The 23,168-nt window shown below is 36.5% G+C and overlaps 4 protein-coding genes, 1 long non-coding RNA gene and 1 pseudogene across 9 annotated transcripts; 3 read left to right on the top strand and 3 right to left on the bottom strand.

Annotated features, from left to right (window-relative positions):
- Positions 1–340: 340 nt before the first annotated feature.
- On the top strand, positions 341–4,093 carry LOC113671512 (ragulator complex protein LAMTOR2). Its single transcript, XM_027187726.2, has 4 exons — positions 341–663; positions 1,640–1,802; positions 2,708–2,797; positions 2,926–4,093. Exons 1-4 carry the CDS (start codon positions 596–598, stop codon positions 2,980–2,982), a joined length of 378 nt encoding a protein of 125 aa, XP_027043527.1. The 5' UTR covers positions 341–595; the 3' UTR covers positions 2,983–4,093.
- A 398-nt stretch (positions 4,094–4,491) lies between these two features.
- LOC113671511 (serine/arginine-rich splicing factor 6) lies at positions 4,492–9,077 on the bottom strand. 2 transcript variants are annotated; one of them, XM_027187725.2, is made up of 8 exons: positions 8,872–9,077; positions 8,703–8,773; positions 8,068–8,178; positions 7,862–7,940; positions 6,429–6,508; positions 5,807–5,900; positions 5,325–5,455; positions 4,492–5,129 (listed from the first exon to the last, which is right to left on the bottom strand). In XM_027187725.2, the coding sequence occupies exons 1-8, from the start codon at positions 8,989–8,991 to the stop codon at positions 4,955–4,957; spliced, it is 861 nt and encodes a 286-aa protein (XP_027043526.2). In that variant the 5' UTR covers positions 8,992–9,077; the 3' UTR covers positions 4,492–4,954. The 2 variants fall into 2 exon arrangements, with proteins under 2 accessions (XP_027043526.2, XP_089041627.1); XM_089185501.1 differs by having other exon boundaries at positions 7,862–7,931.
- A 507-nt stretch (positions 9,078–9,584) lies between these two features.
- Positions 9,585–12,930, top strand: LOC149039409 (uncharacterized; annotated as a pseudogene). Its single transcript, XR_016180597.1, has 2 exons — positions 9,585–10,009; positions 10,111–12,930. The product of XR_016180597.1 is annotated as an uncharacterized LOC149039409 (transcript).
- LOC149039408 (uncharacterized) lies at positions 11,641–13,944 on the bottom strand. Of its 3 annotated transcripts, XM_089185498.1 has the most exons (3): positions 13,586–13,944; positions 13,242–13,505; positions 11,641–13,163 (listed from the first exon to the last, which is right to left on the bottom strand). In XM_089185498.1, the coding sequence occupies exons 1-3, from the start codon at positions 13,806–13,808 to the stop codon at positions 12,073–12,075; spliced, it is 1,578 nt and encodes a 525-aa protein (XP_089041624.1). In that variant the 5' UTR covers positions 13,809–13,944; the 3' UTR covers positions 11,641–12,072. The 3 variants fall into 3 exon arrangements, with proteins under 3 accessions (XP_089041624.1, XP_089041623.1, XP_089041625.1); XM_089185497.1 differs by having other exon boundaries at positions 11,641–13,505; XM_089185499.1 differs by lacking the exon at positions 13,242–13,505.
- A 322-nt stretch (positions 13,945–14,266) lies between these two features.
- LOC113671513 (uncharacterized) lies at positions 14,267–17,721 on the top strand. Its single transcript, XR_003446261.2, has 2 exons — positions 14,267–15,189; positions 16,556–17,721. It is a non-coding gene; the product is annotated as an uncharacterized LOC113671513 (long non-coding RNA).
- Positions 17,722–19,408: 1,687 nt separating this feature from the next.
- LOC113671582 (uncharacterized) lies at positions 19,409–22,261 on the bottom strand. Its single transcript, XM_027187827.2, has 3 exons — positions 22,139–22,261; positions 20,481–21,155; positions 19,409–20,148 (listed from the first exon to the last, which is right to left on the bottom strand). Exons 1-3 carry the CDS (start codon positions 22,143–22,145, stop codon positions 19,940–19,942), a joined length of 891 nt encoding a protein of 296 aa, XP_027043628.2. The 5' UTR covers positions 22,146–22,261; the 3' UTR covers positions 19,409–19,939.
- Positions 22,262–23,168: the final 907 nt, after the last annotated feature.

Raw genomic sequence — 23,168 nt, 5'->3', positions numbered from 1 at the left:
TGACTTGTGTACCCTGTCTCTGAAATGAATGCAGATTTCCATTAAGTTTAGTGTAATGAATCTTCTCTATACAGAGTTTGAAAATACATATGTACTGTTAAAAATAGGATGTCATCGATGGTTAGTTTTTCTCGATACTAAATTGTACAGCATGCTAAGGTCCTCCTCAATTAAGTCATTTAATGCTGTTGCGAGCATTTTATTGTTTTGCGTGGGATTTCTTCTCCATTAGGTCGATTTATCTTTAAGTCACTTTAGTATTAAATCGTTTAGAAAGCTTTGCGAGTGAATGTTAACTGTTGGTAAATCAAACTTTTCTAATATTTCCAAATCAGTTTTCAGCAGTCCCAGTTGTTATACTTCGTGTGGATATCAGTGAAGGCCTGGACACTGGTTCTAATTGAATGCCACACTAACTGACGGATACGTGACGCAATGCTCGGAAAAGTCGGAAAGGCACGTGATGTGTAGAGATTTCCTTCGCAGATCAGTGGGTTACAGATAGTTAAATGAATATTTGAGCCGGTAAATGTCACATGTTTATGTGCTCAGTGATAAACGTGGAGTAGAGTTACCGTAATCTCAAACCGTAAGGATGCTAAAGCCGAAAGTTCTCACTGAAATCTTGGGCCAGGCAATCAGTGGAGGAGTCATCAGCTCACTGTAAGTCTTCCAGATAAAGCTTTTCTACACCTAAAGATTGACCCCTAAACACTGAGTTCAACCGCTAAAGGTAATGAAGATTCTTCATGAAGGGTAAAGAACACTCTAAGGATGATGGACGAATATAATGCTGGTTATTAAACTCGATTGCTATAACACTTACTCATCGTTAAACGTTACATGCTATAAATCACATGTGAAGGCTTGCATGCACATCAGTGTAATGAAAGAGCGACCTATTCATGACCATTAAACTCAGAGAATGGTTCAGAAATCACGTGTCATGGAAGGTAACGATTTGATGATCACACGAGGTATGAAAGTAAAATAAAGCGAGTTTGCTTCGAACTTAGCAGTTACCACATATATGTTTATCCTGAGTGTTACTAAATAAACAGTTTCTATTAATTAATCTTTGCTAGTTCTTCCACAGACAACCTTCAACAGAATTTCCAAAGGACCAAATGTTACATTAGTAATTAAAACTGAACCAAAAATAAACATTTGGCAGAACCATTATCCTTTTTTTTTCAGTTTAGTTTACAATGATACGAAAAACTGTCAGAGATAGTTGCTACAATGTATATGGCACTGTTAGTTTTACTCTAAATCAGTCTCATTGAACATCAGGACTGATTTCATTTTCTAATTAATTATTCACGTGATGGGCAAATCTTTTGGGTCAAAACAGAGTACATCCCAATAATGCTTGGCAACATGAGATGACTGTTACTTGTGCTTATCTATACTCTGGTGTCAGTGCCTGGATGTATCTTTTAACTAAATTACTTTAAACAAGTCAAATGAAAATGTATAAACCATACTACACCCTACTGGTTTACAACAAATTTTTAAATGGAAAATTTTACCAAATACGATTTATCCAATTTATTTGTTTGTTTATTTATTTACCTAACTATTCACAAGTAGACAATTGTGTATGTTGCTTACTTTATTGTAAAAATATCCCCCTTAGACTTATCAACCAAGAGGGCTCACTGTTATCATATGCTGGATCAGGTGATAAGGATGCTAAAGTGACAGCAGCCATTGCATCTAGTATATGGGCAGCATATGAAAAGAATGGAAAAATGGCCTTCCATAGTGATGAGCTTAAAATGATCTTCATGGATTGCGAGGTTTGTATCTGTTCTCTTTATCTTATACCAAGTAGTCTGTTCATGTATACTTTCTAACTTTTGGCTGTTTGGCCTCTTACTTAGAGTCAGGTGCAAATATGTTAAAAAGTGCTCAGTAGTGGTTGCAAGTATACACATGTCAATATAGACATTCACAATTGTTTTTATCAGCTAACATTTAGCTCATGGGAGATGCACCAGACTTTGGTTTCCGAGGCACCTGCTAGTTTACATAACAATAAATTACCTGTTTTGATCTGAAATGCATTTTATCTGGTGTTGTTTTTTTATGCCTGGCTACTAAAGAGTTTCAAGAGAACACTTTTCTAGTGATATGGGCCACTGGATTTGAAAGAATACTTTACATTTTCCTGATTGTACCTCATGTTAACTACACCAAATCTAAGGGAAACATCAACAACTTTTTCTTAGAGAATCAATACTTTACATAGAGATGTGCCTCTCAGGTGATGTGAGTCATATCAGTACTCAAAGTGAGAATCTCCAGATCATTGCAAGTGTAATTTTTGCTGTTCTTACTGAAAGCAATGCAAAGTAAGTGTCAAGCAGACTTTGAATAAAACTCTTAGATAGTATTGAGAGTTTTGTTCTTTTCTGTTATTTTCTCCAGGCACTATCTACCAAATAATAAATTTGCAAGTCCATGATTTAATAAAATAAGGCAATTCTACCAAAGAACTTCACACATCAACTCCTGTTTTTCTGTATACGTGCCATCATGTTAAGATAAATGTTGCACATCTGTTGATTCAGTAGTTCTATGGTAGAACTATGACAGGTTTAGGAGATTCCTTTAATACTGAATGTCTTACTTCAAGACTAGAATTGAATGGTTATGCTCATTAGTTGAGTTTGTAATAATTGATGTTTTCTTTTTTGTTAAGGAGGGAAAAGTTGTCATCACAAGGGTGGCTAATCTAATCCTTTGTCTTTATGCACAACAATCTGTAGGACTAGGAATGCTCAAAGCAAAGGTATTGTCAATATTACTTCTGTTAAATGCCCACTACATTTAATTGTGAACAAAAGAAATAGACCAGTTAGTACAGGTTTAAATTGAACTTAATTTTTTTACAGTAAAGTTTATTTTGTGTTTGAACAGGCAGAAGCATTAGCTGAATACCTCGAGCAACCACTGAAACAAGTTGCCACATCATGACAAGATGATTAATTAATCAATTTACCCATACACAGCCCTCAGTTAACAAAACCAATTAACACAACCGAAGTGATTTGCAAGGAATCATTGACTCTCACTTTACCTTGTGCTCCCAATATTTAGATGTGTCAATCCTCTTCTTAAGCTGAGAGGTTGAGTTTCAGATGTGTTCAATAAGCAATCTATCATCTCTTTAAAATATCTAAATATTAACCTCCATTTGGTGTGAAAATTTTTTGTGATATTTGGTCATGGACATTGTCTGTTCCAAGAAGTGAACAATTTTATGAAAGCAGAGCTTGAGGAAACTGTGAGCTTCAAGGTGCAAATGTCCAAGGGCAAATATACATGCAACATGTCAAGCCCAGAGAAAGCCATTGTGCTTATTATCCTTCAAATACTTTTCAAACCACCTTAAATGAAATGTGCTCAGTCAACTATTTGCAGAGGACTTTTTTGCCTTATTAATTGTTGAATATTGACAAATATTAATAGACATTTCCCAGTTTTAGCAGGGGCGTGTTTAGACACCTGGCACACTTTAGCCAATTGTACTTACTGTGAGCTAAAATGTTTGATGGACCCTTGAAAGACATTTCCAGTGAACAAGCACAAGGTCTTAATTGATGTAAACCCAATTCTGGCAACTGAAACTAAGGAATGTATAGCAATAGAAAAGGAGAATTTAAAATTGGATTTTGAGTGGTTAGAGAGGGAGTTTTATGTTGGAATTCACAACTGAGGCCGATAATTAGAATTTGTGAAGGCACAACCAGATGCATTGATACTCTACTATTTTTAAATAAATTAAGTTTGAAATCTGAGGTTAATAAAACACAAAACATGAAAATGTAGAGTTGAGTTGTCAAAACATCTAAGATATAAGTTAATGATGGGACTTTGATAATGTTGAAAACATCAACAACTTTTTCCTAAATACTTTACAGAGAAGTGTGCTTATCAGGTGATGAGTCACTGTTAGTATTTAATACCACTTTAAATGAGATTCTCTAGATCATTACATGTAATTTTTGCTGCTCTTACTGAGAGTAAATCTAAGTTAAGCATCAAGCCAGAGAATGCAGACTTTGAATAAAACTCTTTGACAGTATTAAGTGTTTTGTTCTTCTCTGTTATATTCAGCAACTATTTACCCAAATAGTAAATTTGAAAGTCCATGATTTATTAAACTAGGCCTGCAGTATTGTTTGCAAATGAATACTCCAGTACTTCATTAAAAAGTGCCTGCCAATGCTTTGGGCTTTAAAGCAGAAGAATGTAGTGTAGAAAATATTATTTTTACAAGATTTCTACCTCCCTGGGAATGGTGAAAAGGATGATAGCTTGAAGACTTAGCAGGATGCCAATTGTGGAATGATATTGCTGTGCACTTGTCATATTCATGTAGATGTACTTAGGAGGTGGCATTCTGATAAGTGATGCCAAGTAAAACTGGGACAAACAGACATGCAAGGTACATGTATGACATTAAGCCATAATCCTTCAAGATAGGATCAAATCTGGTTAAGATTTTATTTTAAAACAACAGAATTACAGCTTTCCATTATATCAGAGTGGTCACTCAAATGACCTCTAACAACTCGTTTTACATGAAGAGTGTTTCCTTTAATATACTCAACAACACAATTAAATCAAATGCAAACAGTACAAAATTTCTAAATATAACACAATTTTGATCATCAAAACTGTATTTGACTGAAAATCTCAATTAGATACTGACATTGATTAGAGTAGAGAGAACTTTACATAAACTTTTCCACTATGAACTTCTATTCTGTGTTTGGTTCAGACATTCAAGCCCACACACAAGAAAAAATCTCTAACAAATGTGGTAAATTTGCAATCACTAAAAACTTCAAAAAATTGTTCAATGGACAGTTTTCTATGAGATGTATTTTGAACGAACACTGGTTCAAAAGTAGCCTATGTAAACTTAAACCAATGATGACAATCAATCGTCACTTTCTTCACGTCTTTCATCGCGTCTTTCGTCGCGTCTTTCGTCAGGTCTTTCGTCAGGTGATGCAGCCCTTGCTGGCTCAGGAGACCTTGAAGGTGTTCGTGAACGCTTTGTTGCACGGGCTGGGGACCTTGATGCAGAGCGACTTCTGGAGCGAGAGTAAGACCTATGGATCAAACAGTTAAATGAACAATAAAAATAACAGTGCATTTCTGATAACATTATTTTTCATATAACACTCACTACAATTGTTCAGCTACATAAAACACAAAGATTGTAATGAGCACAAGTCACCCCTTTTCTTGACCCACTCTTCCTACATGTACATTCAACTTGTGTTCGACAATACAACATAAGTTACCTTGAACGCTTCTTCGGTGATCGAGAGCGAGAACGAGATCGAGATCGTGAACGGGACCTTGAGCGAGACCTTGAGTGAGAGCTCTTTCTGTAACTACTGCGTCTCGGAGGGGAGCTATGATGGCCTTTATCCTGTAAAAGAGAAACAATGTTTTACCTTCTATTTTCATTTCAAACATATAATGGTTGCACAAATCTAGAAGTAGTTCATCAGCTAATTTGAAAAGAGCATGCACTGAAATTGATCAAGTAAGAATTATACATGTTATTAACACTATACATGTTATTAACATTATAGTGAGCAAAAATTTCTCAAGATTAAAAAAAATTGTTAGTTCAGGCCACAAGGGATGCTGGCCAGGTGACATACTCGTACAATGCATGCATAATGTGTTCACCTTGTGTATTTAATGCCAACGAATTCTAATCAAAAATGATGAAGGAATATAATGAACATCCTCTTGAAAAGACTCGCACACTCACTTCAACAAGGCGAATCCTTTTGCCTCCAAGTTCTGTATCATCAGCTTTCCTAAGGCAATCCAGCATGTCCTCACGACTCTCAAATTCTACACATCTATGAAAACATTCAAAAGTTTCAGTACACACGTTCACTAATGTTTTAATGAATATACAACTTTGGTAAATTTTATGCAAACTTTGCTACATTGCTATTAATCCTCAAATATTTTGTTGAATACCGTATTTTTTTTCTGGTTATACACTCACAGTTATAAGACACACCTTGATTTTTTGAATTTGTTTCTTTAAGTATGAATAAATGATTCTTTTCAGAACCACCAAGTAAAGTAACACCTTGATTTTTTGAATTTGTTTCTTTAAGTATGAATAAATGATTCTTTTCAGAACCACCAAGTAAAGTAAAGTTAATAACCAATATTACTAGCCTTTTACTTATTTATTTATCTTTTGTTTTTTAAATTAGAAAATAGGACATTCTCAAATTTCATTGCATGAAAATACTTAGCTATAAGATGCACCCAAATCTGAGACAGTTCAAGGGTGATCAGGCAAAATTCCTTTGAAAAAGTGCTACGCCCTATAACCAAAAAAATACTGTAAATTTTATTTTAAAAATCCTCACCCTTCTCCAACTCTCTTTTTATGTGCATCAGCATAAGTTAGTCTTGCATTGCTGACCTGGCGAAGGTGGTCTTTCAGATCCTAACAGATAATCAGACAAGAGAATGTTAGTGATTCAATGACAGTCTAGCTTGAAAGAAACAAATACAAGGTCTAACATGTTTGCCACAAAAATCATTTTCTCTAATATTCAAAGACTTTGCGATCTCCCCAATGAGAAAAGTTTCCAGAGATCTAACATGTAATATTCAAGATTGTTCCTCAATGAAGAACTTCTCACCAGCCATTTTATGATTTGTGGCAACCATGACTAACAAATAAAAGTATTGTGTTAAACTACTCTTTTCCTTGAACAATTAAATAAGGTTACACATATAACCATCTTGCTAGCAGAGTTGTCTTCTACCTCCTCCAAAAAGAACCTTCTATTTCTTTGGAGGAGGTGAAGGAAGACTCTGCTCAAAGGGTAACTAATTATTTCCTTATACTGGTGAACACACTGTTTAATTGTTTGCAAGAATTCTGATGACGTTCTCAAGAAATCAGAAACAAATATTAATTTGTCGTAATTTAATAACAAAAAACTGTCACTCATCCTGACTCTTTTACAGCGATCAAAGTTACCAATCACCTTTCACTCTTAAACAGCCGAGAATGATTGGCTAACTCTTTTGGATTGAAACCCAGAAAGGGAAGACAGTGGCCTTCCCTCCATCTTACCTGAGTGTACAATACAATACATCTCTCTTCAAATTCTCACATATCACAGATTTAGTTTAGTATCTTCAGAGATGACAAGCAGACTTCTCATCAATCACTGTACCCATATCACATTAAGTCACTTCACATCGTTAATTTGCAAGCTTTCACAACCATCGCAAGGCAGTGACACGCAAAGGGAACCTCCCTCAGTTTAGGAAAAGATCCAACATCATTTGTAACCTTTGCTTAGTGAATATCAAGCGCTTAATCCTTAACGCCCTGTCAACAAACAAACGAAAAAATACTAAATTGGGAATCTCTTCTCCATAAACTAATTGCCTGCTGTCAATCCCTGACAAAACTTTTGTAGGAAAAACAAACCATCTACATCAAATCAACAGGTCCTTTAAACAAATACCTGGCATTTTATATCAAACCCTTCATTTGTTCATTCTTAAAATTCATAAGGTATATTATTATACAATAAAAATACAACAATAGCATAGCAAATTACACAATTACATAAACAATTAAAGTCAAGTAAAATATATTATAGTGATTGAAAAGGGAAAGCAAAATTTTCACCATGGAGGAATAATTGGAGAGGATCCTTTCCCAACATTGTGACAAGAATCTCCAGATGTTAATTCCAATTTCCCATTTACTCAGATTTGATTACAATGCAACTCTATACTCATAAAACATACAATGCACCTAGGTAATAACAAGTACCTGCCAACTTGTACGACTTGACATGTTTTCCACGATAACACGGTACTGTGTTCTTACTGGAGGCCCATACCTTGACCCCCAGTAGGGACAAAATAAAAGAAATTTGTATAAATTTTAGGTTTTTCGCCAGTTTTAAACAAAACTAAGCAAATAAATACAGTAATTATATTTGGGATAAAAAAGTGTCTTAAAAATATTCGTAATACTTGTCCAGCCAAACAGGTCTGCGACCACCATAGCCCCCTCCACCTCTTCCTCCACCACGCCCACCACCACCACCACCACTCCTCTTTCCTCTGGCCAACTCTAATGCAACACTGAAAAAAAATTAAAACACATAAAAGTTACTTCAGCTTTAGATTCTTAGAGGTAATCTTAATTGGATCACAAGAAGCAGAAATATGGCCCCTGCCAAAGTGAAAGTGGTGTGTGGGCAAAGTGATACCTAATAACACACAAGTTTTGAAGCAACACAAAGAGTTCATCGGTATCGTTGTGTTTCGTTTCATTATTGATCGGTTTCTTTCAAGAATAGGCCATGGGACCCTACGTATTTTGGCGAAAATTCAGCTTCGTGATATATGCCTATTTGCAGGTGGCTGGATAAAAGCCAAATCAAAGAAAATGACTTTCGTGGTGTACTTTAAGACTGTAACCCATCTTTAAATTAGACAGGATTATATGTTCCCTACCGTAAAACAAAAAAGAACTGCAGTAATAAAGTCGTTACATCTACGAGGTACTATGTAATATCTGACAAGGTTGATTTCGTTGCTTATGAATTATTTAGCCTAATTTCTGAATTTATATTTAGCTAAAAAACTTTCGTTACTTCACTCACTATTCTCCCAGCAGTTCCTTGCCATTCAAATCTGCAATCGCATCATCAGCATCTCGATGATCATCAAACTCCTACATTGAAAAATCATAAAGTCTAGAAGTGCAGAGTATTCACATGCTCGTACTTAGCTTTCTCCTACAAGAATAAACAAATTCGCCCTCTCTCTTACCACAAATCCGTATCCTCTTTTCAAGCTTATGTCTTTTAATTTACCGTATCCTCGAAGAAATTTTTCCACATCGCTTTCTCGGGCATTCATTGCCAATCTCCCGATGAAAACACGAGTCATTTTGAGAGAAAAGACTGAACAATCACCAAAGTGCTGCCTCGTGCGTGAGATAGGAAAAGATGACAAATTTATGCAAGACGCTACATCACGTGATGACTCATGTGACAACTCGCACTCAAAGGAAGAACACTGGACCCCAACAAGAAAGACCCGCGAATGACTTCCTTGTATGTTTTTGGTTTTATAATTTACCATCATTCGTTTTACAATTCATTTATTTGGAGGGAATATATTTTTCGACATTGCGTAGCTGAAAATGAAGGTTTCGCATTCAACTGTGGTAAGGTCCATTTAAGACTGATCTGATTCCCTACAAAAGCAGAACTGTATTAAAACATGCAGTCAGATGTTTACAGGGGCTGTGTACTGGATCCAACTACCGGACGACAAAGAAAAATAGCCGAAAGGAAACCACCTTCGATGTGATTTTTTTTTCGCTGATACAAATTATAATTCGGTCCCGCTTTAATTAAATTTTGATGATCACTTTCACGCAATTACTTCCGATGTAATGATTATTTCGAGGTTGGCAACCCTATATAGCTTCATTGCGGAAAATTCTCTCCGAGAGCCTAACATGTATTTGAACTTCATTATTCTTCGATTGCAAACACGTGACTAAACTTACTTACGTCATTGCCGTCCGCCATGCTGGTGGTGTAAACACATTAACGAAATGGCGTCTCACCTAAATGCCTTCAGCACTAACATTCAATTTTCCGAATATTTCTTCTCGTTGGATGGTCCAACAAAACACAGATATTGCGAGAAAGTAAATGAGATTGGCTTTGATCCTTATGCGCTGAAAAAGTCTGATTTTTCTGAAGATTTTGCAATGATTCCTCGGGTTGAATATCCGGACATTGTGAATTATTTAGTCTTGCAAACATCGTGGGCTACCAATCAACAGATGAAGGCATACAAATCAATGGATGCATTTAATTTTTTTGTATCTGGCTGGGTTAATGTGCTGCAGATGAAAGAAGTCAGTGAAGACAAAGTAGTTGTTTTTGCAAGGGTAAGCTAACCGAAAACGTACACTGTGGCAATAGAAACCACGCATTATTATGACTTGTTTTGTAGATAAAGCTAATAACAGTTACCTTTTCTTATTGTCAGGTAAATCATTCTCAAAGAGCTCGCGACACCCCTTTAAAGGCATGGATTTTAGCAGAAAAAAATGGAACTGTGCTAACTGGTCACTGCGATTGTATGGCTGGTCTGAGTGAAGCGTGTTCTCACATTGGTGCTATGCTGTTTGCTTGTGAAACAGGGGCAAGAATGCAGAACTCCGTGACTTGTACCGGATCAGAAAACAAATGGCTAATGCCATGTCATGTGAAGGAAATACCATATTTACCTGTGTCAGAAATGGACTTGTCATCTGCTAAACAGAAACATGCTCTCCTCACTGACAAAGGAAAGGTTCCAATGACATTAAGGGACCTTCCTGTGAACAAAAACAGGGGAATAAGACCCACAACAGAGGAACAAAACAATTTTTTTTTTTAACATTAGCAAGTGTGAAGGTAAGCCTGCCATTTTGTCCCTTATTGAACCATACAATGAATTGTTTGTGGCTCAAGAGGAAGCTCTCCCAAATCCGTTGACTGAACAGTTTTTTAAGGAAGAGTACATGAAATTAGGCTTTGAAAGCTTGCTGTCAAAGGGAAAGGAAATTACCATTGACATAAACAAGGAACAATGCTTACTGATTGAAAGTTCTACCAGAGAACAATCAAATTCAAGGATATGGTATCAGCAAAGAGCCGGGCGAATCACAGCCAGTAAGCTAAAGTCTGTGTGCCACACAAAAGTTGAAAAGCCATCACAAAGTTTAATTAAAAGTATTTGCTACCCAGAGCTTCATAAGTTCTCAAATGATGCAACTAAATGGGGCATGAAATATGAGGATGTGGCAAGAAAGGCATATGTGGGGGAAATGGAAGCAAATCACGAAGACTTTACTTTGTCAGACAGTGGTTTCCACGTAAATCTACAGTGGCCTTTTATGGGGGCATCACCAGATGGCATGGTTAGTTGCAAGTGTTGTGGATCAGGCATTTGCGAAGTAAAGTGCCCCTACAAAGCACGTGATGTCCATCCTCTTGATGCAGCTGCTACAATTAAAAATTTCTGTTTGAAACATTCTGCCAGGGATGCTTGTATTACATTGGACAAAAAGCATGCCTACTACTATCAAGTACAAGCTCAATTGCACAACTGTGATGTTGAATTTTGTGACTTTATTGTTTGGACAACTAAAGGGCTATTTGTTGAAAGGATAGCACCAGATCCTGACTTTTGGACTATTGCAACAAGAGAAGCAAGGGAATTTTTTGTTAATGGAATTCTTCCAGAAATAATGGGAAAGTGGTACACAAGAGCTCTTGTTCCATGTTCAAAGAACCTTCCATCTTCAGATGATGATGACGCCTATTGGTGTATTTGCCAGCAACTGATTGAAGACAGTACTCTGATACGATGTGACAATATGAACTGCAAAATTAAATGGTATCATCCTAGTTGTGTGCAGCTGAAAGAGATCCCACAGGATAAATGGTTGTGCCCTCAGTGTTTCAGCAAGCCATAAAGACATGTCGATATATGTAAATAATTGATTATGTAAATAATGTAGTGCTCTGATTATTTTTGTAATATAGTGCTTAATCTACGATCAGTGTTTTAATTTTCAAAGCATATTAATTTAACAAGAGAAGACTTTTCTGGATTCTAATATATTTATTGCAATTATTGATTTTTATATATTATTCTAACTTATTGTACTAAATTAAAACGCTACTACATCTATCATAAAAAATAAATATATCAGAATCCAGGAAAGTCTTCTCTTTTTAAAGATGAATATATACATGTATATACAGTATAATAATACAATTAAAAATACATACAAAGTGCTTGATACTAATTCAGGTCGACCAATATAACTTTGAATTATATTTAAACAAATTAATAGTATAATAAAAATAACATCAAAAATTGATTAATATGAAAATGTTTTAAAAATATAATTCAAAGTCATATCTATACATATATTTATATAGACTGTATAAATCATAATCAGCTTACAATTGAGTCTGATAAATTAGTTAAGGCACAGCAGACAGTAGCAATGTGGTCTATGGGAGCAAGTGGCTCTCCTTGCTTTGCTGTTATGCTCTCAATTGGAAGTGTGCTTTGCAAAATAGTAAATTTTCTCCTGACAAGCCCAATCACACGCTCCACATGAATTCTTACATTTGCCAGTTTTCTCGTTTGCTCAACCTCAAGAGCAGACAATTGTTTCTTGCCTTTAGTGAAGGCAGGAATATATAGTCTTGCTCCATGAAATCCAACACTGTCAGCAATGTCAAACCCCCTGTCCGCAAGCACAATGTCTCCTGGTAACAAGTTTTTTAGGATGCCACTATTTTCTGTTAAGTATTTATCACTAACTCTGCCCCCCCAGGCTTTAGAGATAAATGATATTACTCCTTGGGGAGTGATTCCAATAAGAAATTTAACTGTGTTGTGGTGTTTATAGTTGGACCATGTTATTGCTCGAGCAATCAAGCTAGATGGCCGGTCTATAAATACCTCAAAGCAATCAATTATTACTGCTACCTTGTTGCCAAAGTTTTGTTTGAAAACCAAAGGCATTGTCTTTCTTAAATTCTCCATGTCAGGCCATTTGATAAGAAAGTCAAGCCGCTCACTCATTATAGGTATCCACCGATAGAAGATTCTTGTAGCAGTTGATGCCGAAACTCCAAAACGGTATGCTAAATCTTGAAAAGGTAGATTTAGTTTAAGTCTCATCAGTACCAACAAAAACTCTTGAAACTGACACAGTGCATTCATTGGAGTTGTTGATATCTTAGGAGTCAACAGGTTGAAAACATGAATCAGCATTAAATAACTGGGTAAACCCGAGTAAAATTTTGTTTTCTGATCATTATCTTTAAATCCATTCTGAGAAATTTGCAACTGCAAGGCAGTTTTTTTCCAGTCGTGGAGCTCAGTAGTAATGGATTGGATGTACCCATGTTGAGGATCAAAATCTGCCAAGGTCATATCTGTTTGACATGACCTGTCAACCACAAGACAGTTATCAGTTTGACAGCCTTTGGTCTGGGGATCCACATCCACATCCTCAATTTCTATAGCCTCAGCTGAAACAAATGAAAAACATTCAAATATGTATGTATTGAAATACAAGAGTTTTATCAAATGAACATTATTGCGCAAACCTTCAGCGCTAGTATTTCCTCTAGCATCCACAAAGCTGACACTTGCAGAAAAAACCTCAGAAGCAGCTGCAGTTGAAGAGGTTGCTGAACATGACGTTTTTCTTTTCTTCGATGCAGCTTGTTTCTTGTTAGCTTCCCTTTCTTTAGCTCGTTTGTATTTCGACATAGCATTACCCACACTCTCAGGAGCTATGTTATCATGGCCCATATTCTGAGTAGGTGCCCAGTCTGGATTAGTGCGGTCGTATAGAGCTGATGGCGATCCTATTTCGTCGAAGCACACTCGTTTTTATGATTTAACTATCAAAAGAAAATTTGAACGAGTCACAGAATACAAAAATTACCTGAGACAAAATGATGTCCACAGACACGAGTATTGTTTAGATTTATCTTCTCTAAATCCCGTCTATAAATATTCTGTATCCATTGCCGTCTCCTATCCTCCTGCAACTTTTTTGTTTCCTCGTTTTCATTTTCTTTTACACGAGGTATTCTATAGAATCCACAAATACCTTTGTGGGATTTAGAATTGTGATTGCACCCTTTGACGACACACATATAAGGCATTATCGTTAAATTTTTCGAATTACAAAGCAGAAACAATGGTTTTTACTCGCCAATTCACGCGTGTCACACCACCAACATGGCGGACTTCTATTTTAAGCCTGAATTTTAATTAGCGTGACGTAGGCTGCAATCGAAGAATATGAATTTTACGAAGATACAGGCAAACAATCGCCTAGCTTTAAATATTTGAGAGAAGGTAACTCGTTTAGTCAAGATGGAATCGCAGCTTCATCACAACAAGGCTTACAGTCAAATATCCTTATTCACGATTTCGCACAATTGGTGAGCTGTACTGTGTCGATTATTAAATGTAAGCCAACTGACGAAAATTGTTGGCTCTCAAACAGTGATTTATTTTGTATTCAAGGTGCATGTTACTTATTTCCTGAGGCAAAAGAGATGATCTCATTCCTGAAAGGCACGTACTGGAGATCCAACTGCAAAAATGACTAGTAAGGAGTCACATTATTCAGTTCGGGTTTATTTACATTCGAACTCGGTGTATTTTAATCATTTTTCTTATTGTGAAGTATTTTCTCGACGATCGGCACATTTCCTATTCGAAATAACACGACATTTTGTCGCCATCGATATAAATACACATGACGTATCCTTTCCGGCGTTCCAGTCGAAACTGGAGGTAAACCTACTAATGATGAGTCACGATTTTTTTTTGTGCATAAATAATTTAACAACTGGCAGATTAGTGGAAACATGTATTATAGGCGAGCCATGATTTAACTTGCGATTAAAATGTCGTAAAAAATTATCCTCTATAAAAAAAATTTGGAAAAGGAATTCTCTATCAGGACTGTCTACTTTACTAAACTTATTTCTAAAACTCTAATCAATTGAAAGTTCGTCCTTGATAATAAATGAATCAATTTCGTGTCCAAACTGAAAGGCTCCAGGAAATTAATTTAATTGTCAATAAATAAAGCTAATCTTGTGAGTTGTTTAGTTATTTGAATTTTGAACAGAGAGGAGGAAATAGATTTTAAATAAAACAAAAAGAAATCTTGAACTTTAATTATGGTTATAGTGTGCTTGGTCATCATATTTTCGAAACAATAGCAGACAGAAAGCAGATGCCTCATCAGCGGTAAAGCCCGTAAAATTGTGATTGTGCCAGGTAGAACCGGAAAAAAGAAACAACACCAAAGCTTTCTATGTTGATATACACAGCCGATTGATCGTCTCGAAAACATTTCACATTAGTAGTGAGAAGCACGAGTTGGCACGTGATGTGACTCAACAATTTGTAAAGCTGTTGTATGGATAAACTACATTGCACGGGACAAAATGAAATCATGTCGCCGGAGGAATGTAGCCACAGGACTACGATAGTTTTACACCCGAAACTGAAAGCATACTAATTAAGGTCAGTTACGAATCAAAACAATTTTCGTAATCAAATGCAAGCAATTTTTTTAAAGCGAGGTGTTTTTGGAAAAGTGTGTAACTGAGGTTAAGAAACTATTTATTTACCCGCGAAAATGTTAAATAACATGTAAATTAATAAGACAAGCCATGACAAATCTAGAGGGATTACGAATTTACGTGAGTGTTTTTATTCCTGAAGAGGGTGACATGGAGTGTTTACAAAATGTTTGCGACTTTGTGGCGCTCAGCATTTATTTTGTCACAATAGAATTGTATGCAAAGTTGACTGCTTCGGTTTTCTCCCAGCGGTTTTGGCGCCAAGCTTTCGCCGAGAAACAATAGTCCGGTAACATTGGTTTACAATACAAAAAGCTGAAAAGCTTGACTCTCACGTGAAGGTCACTGATATTGTAACAAGTGTCACTACTAGCTTGCTCAGAAAACAAATTGCTTCAAACTAGCCTGGAGGCAGGTAGCAGTAACACGCAGAGAATTTCAACAGGTGTGTCGAAGAAAATATTTATATCCAATCTTTTCAAAAATACTGTTTTTTACCTATGTACGGTAACTACACTAAGACAGTAAAAAATTTAGACATGACAGCCCAAAATTTGATTGTTAGCTTCTTCAATTTGTTTCCTATGTAAAAACTCGCAAATTGGATGAAGAGCTTTACAATTACGAAGTTTTACTTTCCTGGAAGATTAGAATCTCAATGGTTTCAGTTTTCCAAACTAACTTTACTGTTTTTTCTTGCTTTTGAAAATCGAATTTCTTTTCCAAAAATGTAGATAACATCTAAAACAATATATCTTTGTTTTGAACTATTAAAGTTGCGCGACAAAACTTCGTGACTGCGAAGTTAAAAGAGAGAACGTGTACGACCTTGGCCCAAAAGGGCGTGTTCTCTCCCTACGTGTTTTATTTTATGATCATTGTATTACAACCTGTTTCTGCGACGAAGTAAACTTTAATGAAGTTATTTCACGTACACACAGGCAGAGTTCACGACATATTTTTCCATCAACAGGAGCACCCCTAAAACATAACATACAAAAATAACAGAATACACAAACAGGTTGATTTTTTTCCAAGACTGAAATAAGCGCGTAGTAGTTATAAGTCAGTAAAGCAATATTATCTTGAAAATGACGAAACCCTGTGTCATGGTCATTTAGAGAATTTTAATCCGTGAACTTCCTGTTGTAATGAAAATTTCATGGATTTTATCATTGACGCACAACTTACTACGCAATTTGTTAAGCCTTTCATTACATCTGCGCTTCACTTTCGGACACGACTTCATAACTAACTTGCTCAAAGACGAACAACTATAACTTTTTTCATCACTTCTTTTATCAAAGGACTGAAGCGACAGAAAAGTGCTTGGTATAAGCAGATTCTACAACACATCTAAAATGCTCACAGAAGGACACAAGGACAACTCTGGGGACGAACCCTCTGGAAGTGATATGCAAGTTGAACAAACACCAACGAGAGAAGTAGGAAGATTGCTTGCTAACATTGGAGACAATTTGAATCAAGAAGTACGAGCTCGAAGGAGTGAGGAAACGGAGACGGTTATTCACGTTTTTCAGCTGGCAAATTTAGGAGGCGTCAACATGTCCTTTCTCATACCAATACACGGTTCATTTCAGTACGAGACAGATGTTTCACTGCTTGTGTTTATAATTAGTTTCTACACCAGTAGGAGGTTCTTCCGGGTACGAGATTCTTAGAAAGAAACGTGACAACAGAGTTTCAATGATAATATAAAATTCCAGTTACTAACGCTTGAAAAATTATTAAATGAGTTTCTAGTTTTTGTCGAACACTTTGACAAATAGAAATGATTTTCATTCTTCTCGTCAAAAATGGTTTTGTCAATTGATATAAGAATTGACAAGAAGTCAACACTTACACACGTTACTCGTACTGGTGTAAAATATTCGCAGAGATACCGTTCCGTTGAAGAGAAAACACAACAGCCCAGGAGCAATGAGGTGAATAACGCCGGTTTTTTATCATTTTACCTTCTCCTACATTCATTGTATGAGAAAATTTATGTTTTGTGGGATGAAGTGAGCCGCGGAAATCGAGAAGAACCGTTTCAAGACATCTTGTGAGAAAGACCTTTGAACGACTTAATTAAAATGCAGTGAACTGATTTTTCGAGCAAGTTGAGGAAAAAGTTTGCTGCTGAGAAAGAGACTGATTTACAAGGTGTTGACAAGAAAAAGAAAATCTAGAGGAACCAATCATGCTGAATAATTTATTTATTTCAGAGACGTAAATTATTATGATAGAGACGATGCTTGACTAATTAGCTTCATAACAATGTTAATTCAAATACAGAGTGACTTTCTATGTATATAATTTTGACTTACCATCTTTTTGCTAATTTTTTGTACCCTTGAAGAGGGGAAAATATTTTTTTGTGGCGAAAAAAGTGTACATACTGTACATAACAAAACCTGCTAAAATTAGCCATGATGTTCAATCAAATAAAATCGCAGAAGTTTACATTGTACATTCTTTCGTATGAATTTATTTCCTACAGAAAAAGAATACTCAATATTTTAAATCCGATTAATATGGGCTGGTGGAACTATATTTTTGAAACTCAAGGTGCGTAAGTTCGGCAACGAACAAATGAAACGGAACATGCATAATTAAACTTACCCTTCACATTCATCTCATAAAATTCATGGCAAGCTGAATATTTTCGTCATTCTGCGAAATACTTAATATTCTTTGTTTTCGTTTTATCCCAAAGAAAAATTCCAAAGACAAAATTTGATCATTTATCTGTGGTGAGTACTTCCGAATTTAGTACTAATCAATGTTGGTTTTATCTCAGAGGCGACAGAAAACACTCGATTACAAATGCATCAATACAGCATTGTTTTTTTTTGTCGTAAGATTGGCAAAACCGGTCTTTCATGGGATAAACATTTCCAATGCAGTCTGATTTTCTATTAGAGATATCACTCCTAATAAAGCACCAAATCTACAATCTCCTCTTGCCAAATTAGATTTGGCAATCCGTAGCGTGCCTAATACTCGAATTAATTTCTCGCGCGACATCCCTGTGACAAAATTACACGTTTATATTAGTAGAGGGAATAACGACCCCCGTAAGGCTTTGGTACCGTAAATCAAGTCAAAGAAAACACGAAATAGGTATATGAGTATAAAGAGAAGACCTACAAATTATCTTGCTTTTATCGGTGAGTTGATCTAACCCATCTAAGATATATTTCTTGAAATGTTTTGAGCAATGTTAAGACAAAATGCGCTATTATAATCGATTGCGTAACATTGCAAGATCAGGATAAGGCCGAGCGTATGATATTCCCCTTTTTGGTAAAATGATAAAATCAGCAATAAACGATCAGGATTAAAAATATTTTCTTCATCAGGCCACATCAGTTGAGTTTCTGCTGACATTAAGTTCCAGTGATTCGCTGGCTAGCCCCGGCCTGAAGATGATTAAAAACAAGTGCTCGACAAGCTTGCACAAATCACTTGAAGTGTACACTTCATATTCCTCATGACTCTTTGTTGCGTTACTCTAAAGATCTACAAGTAGCTCATTAGCTTTGTGAATCAAGTTGTTTAGCGAAAAATAAACAATGAATGAATCCGAACAAAAAACGGTAAGATTGGTAATAACGAGTAGACTAACTGAATATCAAAAGAGCATGAACCTTGTGATCACGCAAAGAGCGATATTTAGATGTTATAAAGAACGTGACAATAAAGCTGACTGTCACTTTGTTGGTTCTTCAATCGACAAACTTGAGAACTTTCAAGATTCAACTTGTTACATATGAACATTAATTAGAGTCCTAACACGTACAGAAGCAAAGGATTATAAACTAGCAAGTTTATAATCTGTTGATTCAACTAATTACAAAACTAAGCCTGGTCATTAGATTTTCTTGAGAGGTCAAACTCCTCTCTATTGATGTATGAAATTTACTCTCGTTTCTCGCCTTCGTTTTGTGATTATAGGTTCGCAAAGCTTAATTTTCAAACAATATAAATCGAATTATAAATATCTAATCTAAGAAGGCAAATAGAAATGAATTCCTCATAACGACTCATAACGAAAGAATCAAAGCGCAACCAACCCCCCCCTCCCCCCCCCCCTTTGTGCCCTCGAGTGACGATGTCTATTATCTTTTAGGACAAACAAAGAAGAAGTAAAAAAATTGTGACAGTCAGGAACAGTTTATTTGACTAAATCATTACACAATATCTCTCTTTCCTTGGAAGCTAAGAGCCTAAGAACCTTTTATCTCGATACTTCTCCTTTTGAGTTCATTAGTCCCACAATGATAATGAACCCATGGACTGGAATCAACTTAACTTATACTGGAATCGAAAATGATTGTTAAGTTCATCTCAAATGAATCAAGAAAAGTCGACATTAACGTGTTACTTTTGTTTTTAAAATTTGCAAGAAAATGGATAAAACCCGAGAAATAAAACTATAAAAAAAATTGACGTCACCATTCGCTGTGCATGGCAAACATATGCTAGGGCAGCCCAATCTATGAAAAATAATTCAACACACACACTATTTTTGTCTCTCAAATCACGTAAAGTTAAAAAAACTTGCTAAATTTGAGAGTAATTCACCAAAATATGATTCACTAATTGACTAAACAGCAAGAAAGAAAATAACTTCTTGTAATGCAGAAGTTTAGGTGCGGCAAATGTGTAGTTGAAAATTAATCTGACTAAGGTGGTGTAATTGGACCATCAATAATGTTGGTAAAGATCTTCATAAAAGTGACAAATTTGTACTGTGGACCGTAAGGCAGGGGGACCGCTTTCCTTGGATCAGTGATCGTGTTTCCCTTTCCATCCTTGTTAGTCACAGCAGTTTGTCCAGGCTTCTGGGACCATAATCCACCCTGATCCAGGCGGTAACAGTGAAAATCTACGCCTGAAAAATATAGAAAAAATGGCAAAAAGAAGATAGAGGTCTGAGCGTCATCAAGTTCGTGAATTGGAATTGTGTTAGATTTTGTACTTTTTAATGTTTATGAAGCATGTAAAATTTGCAATGAAATTTCCGCGTCCACTTAATGTAGCACTCGTGCTAAAATGGGCTTGATTTTGCTAGAGGTGGTTACCTGTATTAAATGTCCGTTTCTTAGTTTATCTTGGGGAGATTATATGATCCCCATGCTGTTGTGTTTTAGTATGACTGGTTGGGTGATTTACTCAAAATATCAATGTTTTTGGGAGCTCAACAAATCAGGGTTTGTTCCCTACCTTCTTGGACCATCAATGCAATTAGGCAGTTGGGCTGTGGTGGTGCTTCAGGCACAGGCGCACTAGGATCCACATCCATCTTCACCAAACCATCGCTTTCACAGGCCTTGGTGGCCTCGGCTGGAGTAATATCTGTAATGGCATGGCCGCTTGCATAACCAGGCTGGGCAAAGCTGTTGGTGATTTTTTGGTTTGCGTAGTTGTAGCAGTTGTTATACGTACGGATTAGATCGTATTTGTTCCACCTTTCTGGGTTATATTTAGGTGCATAATGCTCTATCACATCGACGTCTTTTTTAACGTCTCCAGTGCTGGGAGCGTGCGAAGAAGGCACGTTCAAGTTAGGAGAGATAGCTCCTGAATCGATGGCCTGCTGAATCCTGTTGTGCAAGTCATTATTTATCAATCCTTCTGGCATGGTGCTAAGCAGAAGCTTTTGAAGGGCGGTTGTCTCCCTGCCTAACATCAATTCTGCATGCTCAGCTCCTGGTTCATATACCAGAAAACCTTTGTATCCAAGAATAGCAGGGAGATTCTGGTGACGGTAGGCGACACCTTTGGTCCTTGCGTCGTCGAGAAGATGTTTCATTTCCTTAAATTTTCCATGACGAGGGTGAACCGACCAAACAGGATCAGGGACACCACTGTACACCACTAAAGTCACCTTGTATTCTCCTGTTTTTTATACAAAAAAAAAATTATTTGCCTCCACCTAAGCATGGCTAAACATTTGCGAATACGCTCGGATAATCCCAGATTCTTATCAAGACACTGGGATGCGTCAAGCCCAAGAAAATTTATTGCTCTACTCTAAAAAACAAGAGGTGATTTTGAAAAGCATTTCACTATAAAAAATTGCGATAAAACATTTCTTAAAATCATTTCAAGATTAAAAAAAATTGCTAAAAAGCGACGACGTTTCGACGTTAGCTGAACGTCATTATCAAGTCAAAATAAGTTAGTGATTTTTGGTCTATAAATACTAAAAAAAAAAAACAAAACAACAATAGCTGATTAAAAAAAAAATTGTAACGTGAGAAAATATCAAACAAAGAGTTTCGCACGTATGGAGTCCGTCTGAATATTTAAATTGGGCTTAAGTTTCTTAATGAGGAGCATTTCAAATACTAAGCAATCAAATTTGCTCTGGCACTTTCTTAAAACCGTGAATTGGCTTTCTCTCAAAAGGTTGTTGTTACCATGAACTTCTATTTTTTACGTAGGAGCAACTTCAGAATACCCCGCAACTTATTTACATGTCATTGAATAAGAATAGCGTCTGTAAATGAGTTGCGGGGTATTCTGAAGTTTAGCCTTTAGGTAAAATTTTCGCACAGCCCCATACTATTGTAAAACAAATCTGTTTTCCCAATGGCAATCTATTGTTTTTGTCATTGTTTTCTCTATCCAAGAACTGAATGCATAATGTAGTATGGGGCTGTGCGGAAATTTTACCCTTTAGATTTGTGTTCAAATACATCACAAACATTCCCGAAATCATGTCAAATTCTTAGAACACAAGATCGCTCCATTTCCAGGAAAGACAGTTGCGAAATACATTGGAGAATGTACATCAAGTTGACATCTTTAAAATTCAATGCGAAGTGATGAACTGAAACAATGAATCGTACTGAAGATCTAACATCCTGAGGACTTACCTTCCATACTTGTTATACGATTCCTATCACTGTGAATAAGAGCGGATTCCAAAACCTTTACTGATCAAGGCGGAAGTTCCTCGAAAGAAAACGTTCTCTCCTTCGCTGCTCACCTGATGAACTGATAAAACTACTGATCGACGCGTCTTTAAATATCATTTGCTGTGTCATCACTGATTATGTAAATTGGAAGCGTGCCACTTTTGAGTGGCGTGAGTTTCTCAGGAAGTTAAGCGCTGCCTGAACACATTCCGTTTAAAATAATAATCAGTCGATGAACTGATGAAGTTGTATTGTCATTCCACTAGACTCAATACGGGGGGAACACTCCACAAAATTTTCCGCTGAAGTGTTCGTCCCTCTTCACCATTCTGACTCTATTTCACACCGAAAACTATATCTAGACTTGACCCAGCAATTTCACCTTATTCAGCTATCTAAAGACACCTTTCTCAAGTCACCGCTCAAGATACTCTTTCAATTCATCGTCTATCGAGCCTCATTTGAGACCAGTGTTTCAATATCAAGTCGTATATTCGCCCAAAGAGAATATAAATCCTTTGAAAGACTGCCGGTCGCATGAGGTCACTTGAAAGACGAAAAGACCAGTCAGTGATAAAATGACTAGTCGATCTTGCATTTTCGGGCTCCGTATTTCTTTGTAGCATAATGTTCTGATGAGCTAGTGTCTCCACACCTTCCCCCCTCCCCCTCCCCCCCCGCTTCCTTCTCAACTTCCTGTTTACAGCACTCCTCGAATAAGAGCCGGAAGTTGTATTGACCAGCCTGGTCAAGGTTGGTCCACTAGGCTCCACTTCAAAATGAAATGATAAAACTGGCCATCACTATATGATCCGTGTTTCGACGAAAATTACTTCTGTTCGGACACGATTTTTCACTACGAATGATAAGCAGTATGATACGCTGATCTGGTGACTGATACTGTGCAAGCGGAAAATATTTACGTTTCCCCTTTCGCTTTCTCGGGGAACAAGTGTCTACTTTATCGAACTTAAGCACTGCTTAATCA

Source organism: Pocillopora damicornis, chromosome 10, assembly GCF_964200805.1.
Source record: "Pocillopora damicornis chromosome 10, jaPocDami1.2, whole genome shotgun sequence".
In the NCBI taxonomy this organism is placed as follows: Eukaryota; Metazoa; Cnidaria; class Anthozoa; order Scleractinia; family Pocilloporidae; genus Pocillopora; species Pocillopora damicornis.
This window is presented reverse-complemented; position numbering and strand designations above follow the sequence as displayed.

Coding starts and splice junctions, on each gene's coding strand:
- LOC113671512 (XM_027187726.2), top strand. CDS start 596: ATGCTAAAGCCGAAAGTTCTCACTGAAATCTTGGGCCAGGCAATCAGT. Junction 1,803..2,707: donor TGATCTTCATGGATTGCGAG/GTTTGTATCTGT, acceptor TTTTTTGTTAAG/GAGGGAAAAGTTGTCATCAC. Junction 2,798..2,925: donor TAGGAATGCTCAAAGCAAAG/GTATTGTCAATA, acceptor GTGTTTGAACAG/GCAGAAGCATTAGCTGAATA.
- LOC113671511 (XM_027187725.2), bottom strand. CDS start 8,991: ATGACTCGTGTTTTCATCGGGAGATTGGCAATGAATGCCCGAGAAAGC. Junction 8,179..8,702: donor AAGGAACTGCTGGGAGAATA/GTGAGTGAAGTA, acceptor ATTTTTTTTCAG/TGTTGCATTAGAGTTGGCCA. Junction 6,509..7,861: donor CAAGTCGTACAAGTTGGCAG/GTACTTGTTATT, acceptor ATTATCTGTTAG/GATCTGAAAGACCACCTTCG.
- LOC149039408 (XM_089185497.1), bottom strand. CDS start 13,808: ATGCCTTATATGTGTGTCGTCAAAGGGTGCAATCACAATTCTAAATCC. Junction 13,506..13,585: donor TGGACATCATTTTGTCTCAG/GTAATTTTTGTA, acceptor TCGACGAAATAG/GATCGCCATCAGCTCTATAC.
- LOC113671582 (XM_027187827.2), bottom strand. Junction 20,149..20,480: donor TGCATTGATGGTCCAAGAAG/GTAGGGAACAAA, acceptor TATATTTTTCAG/GCGTAGATTTTCACTGTTAC.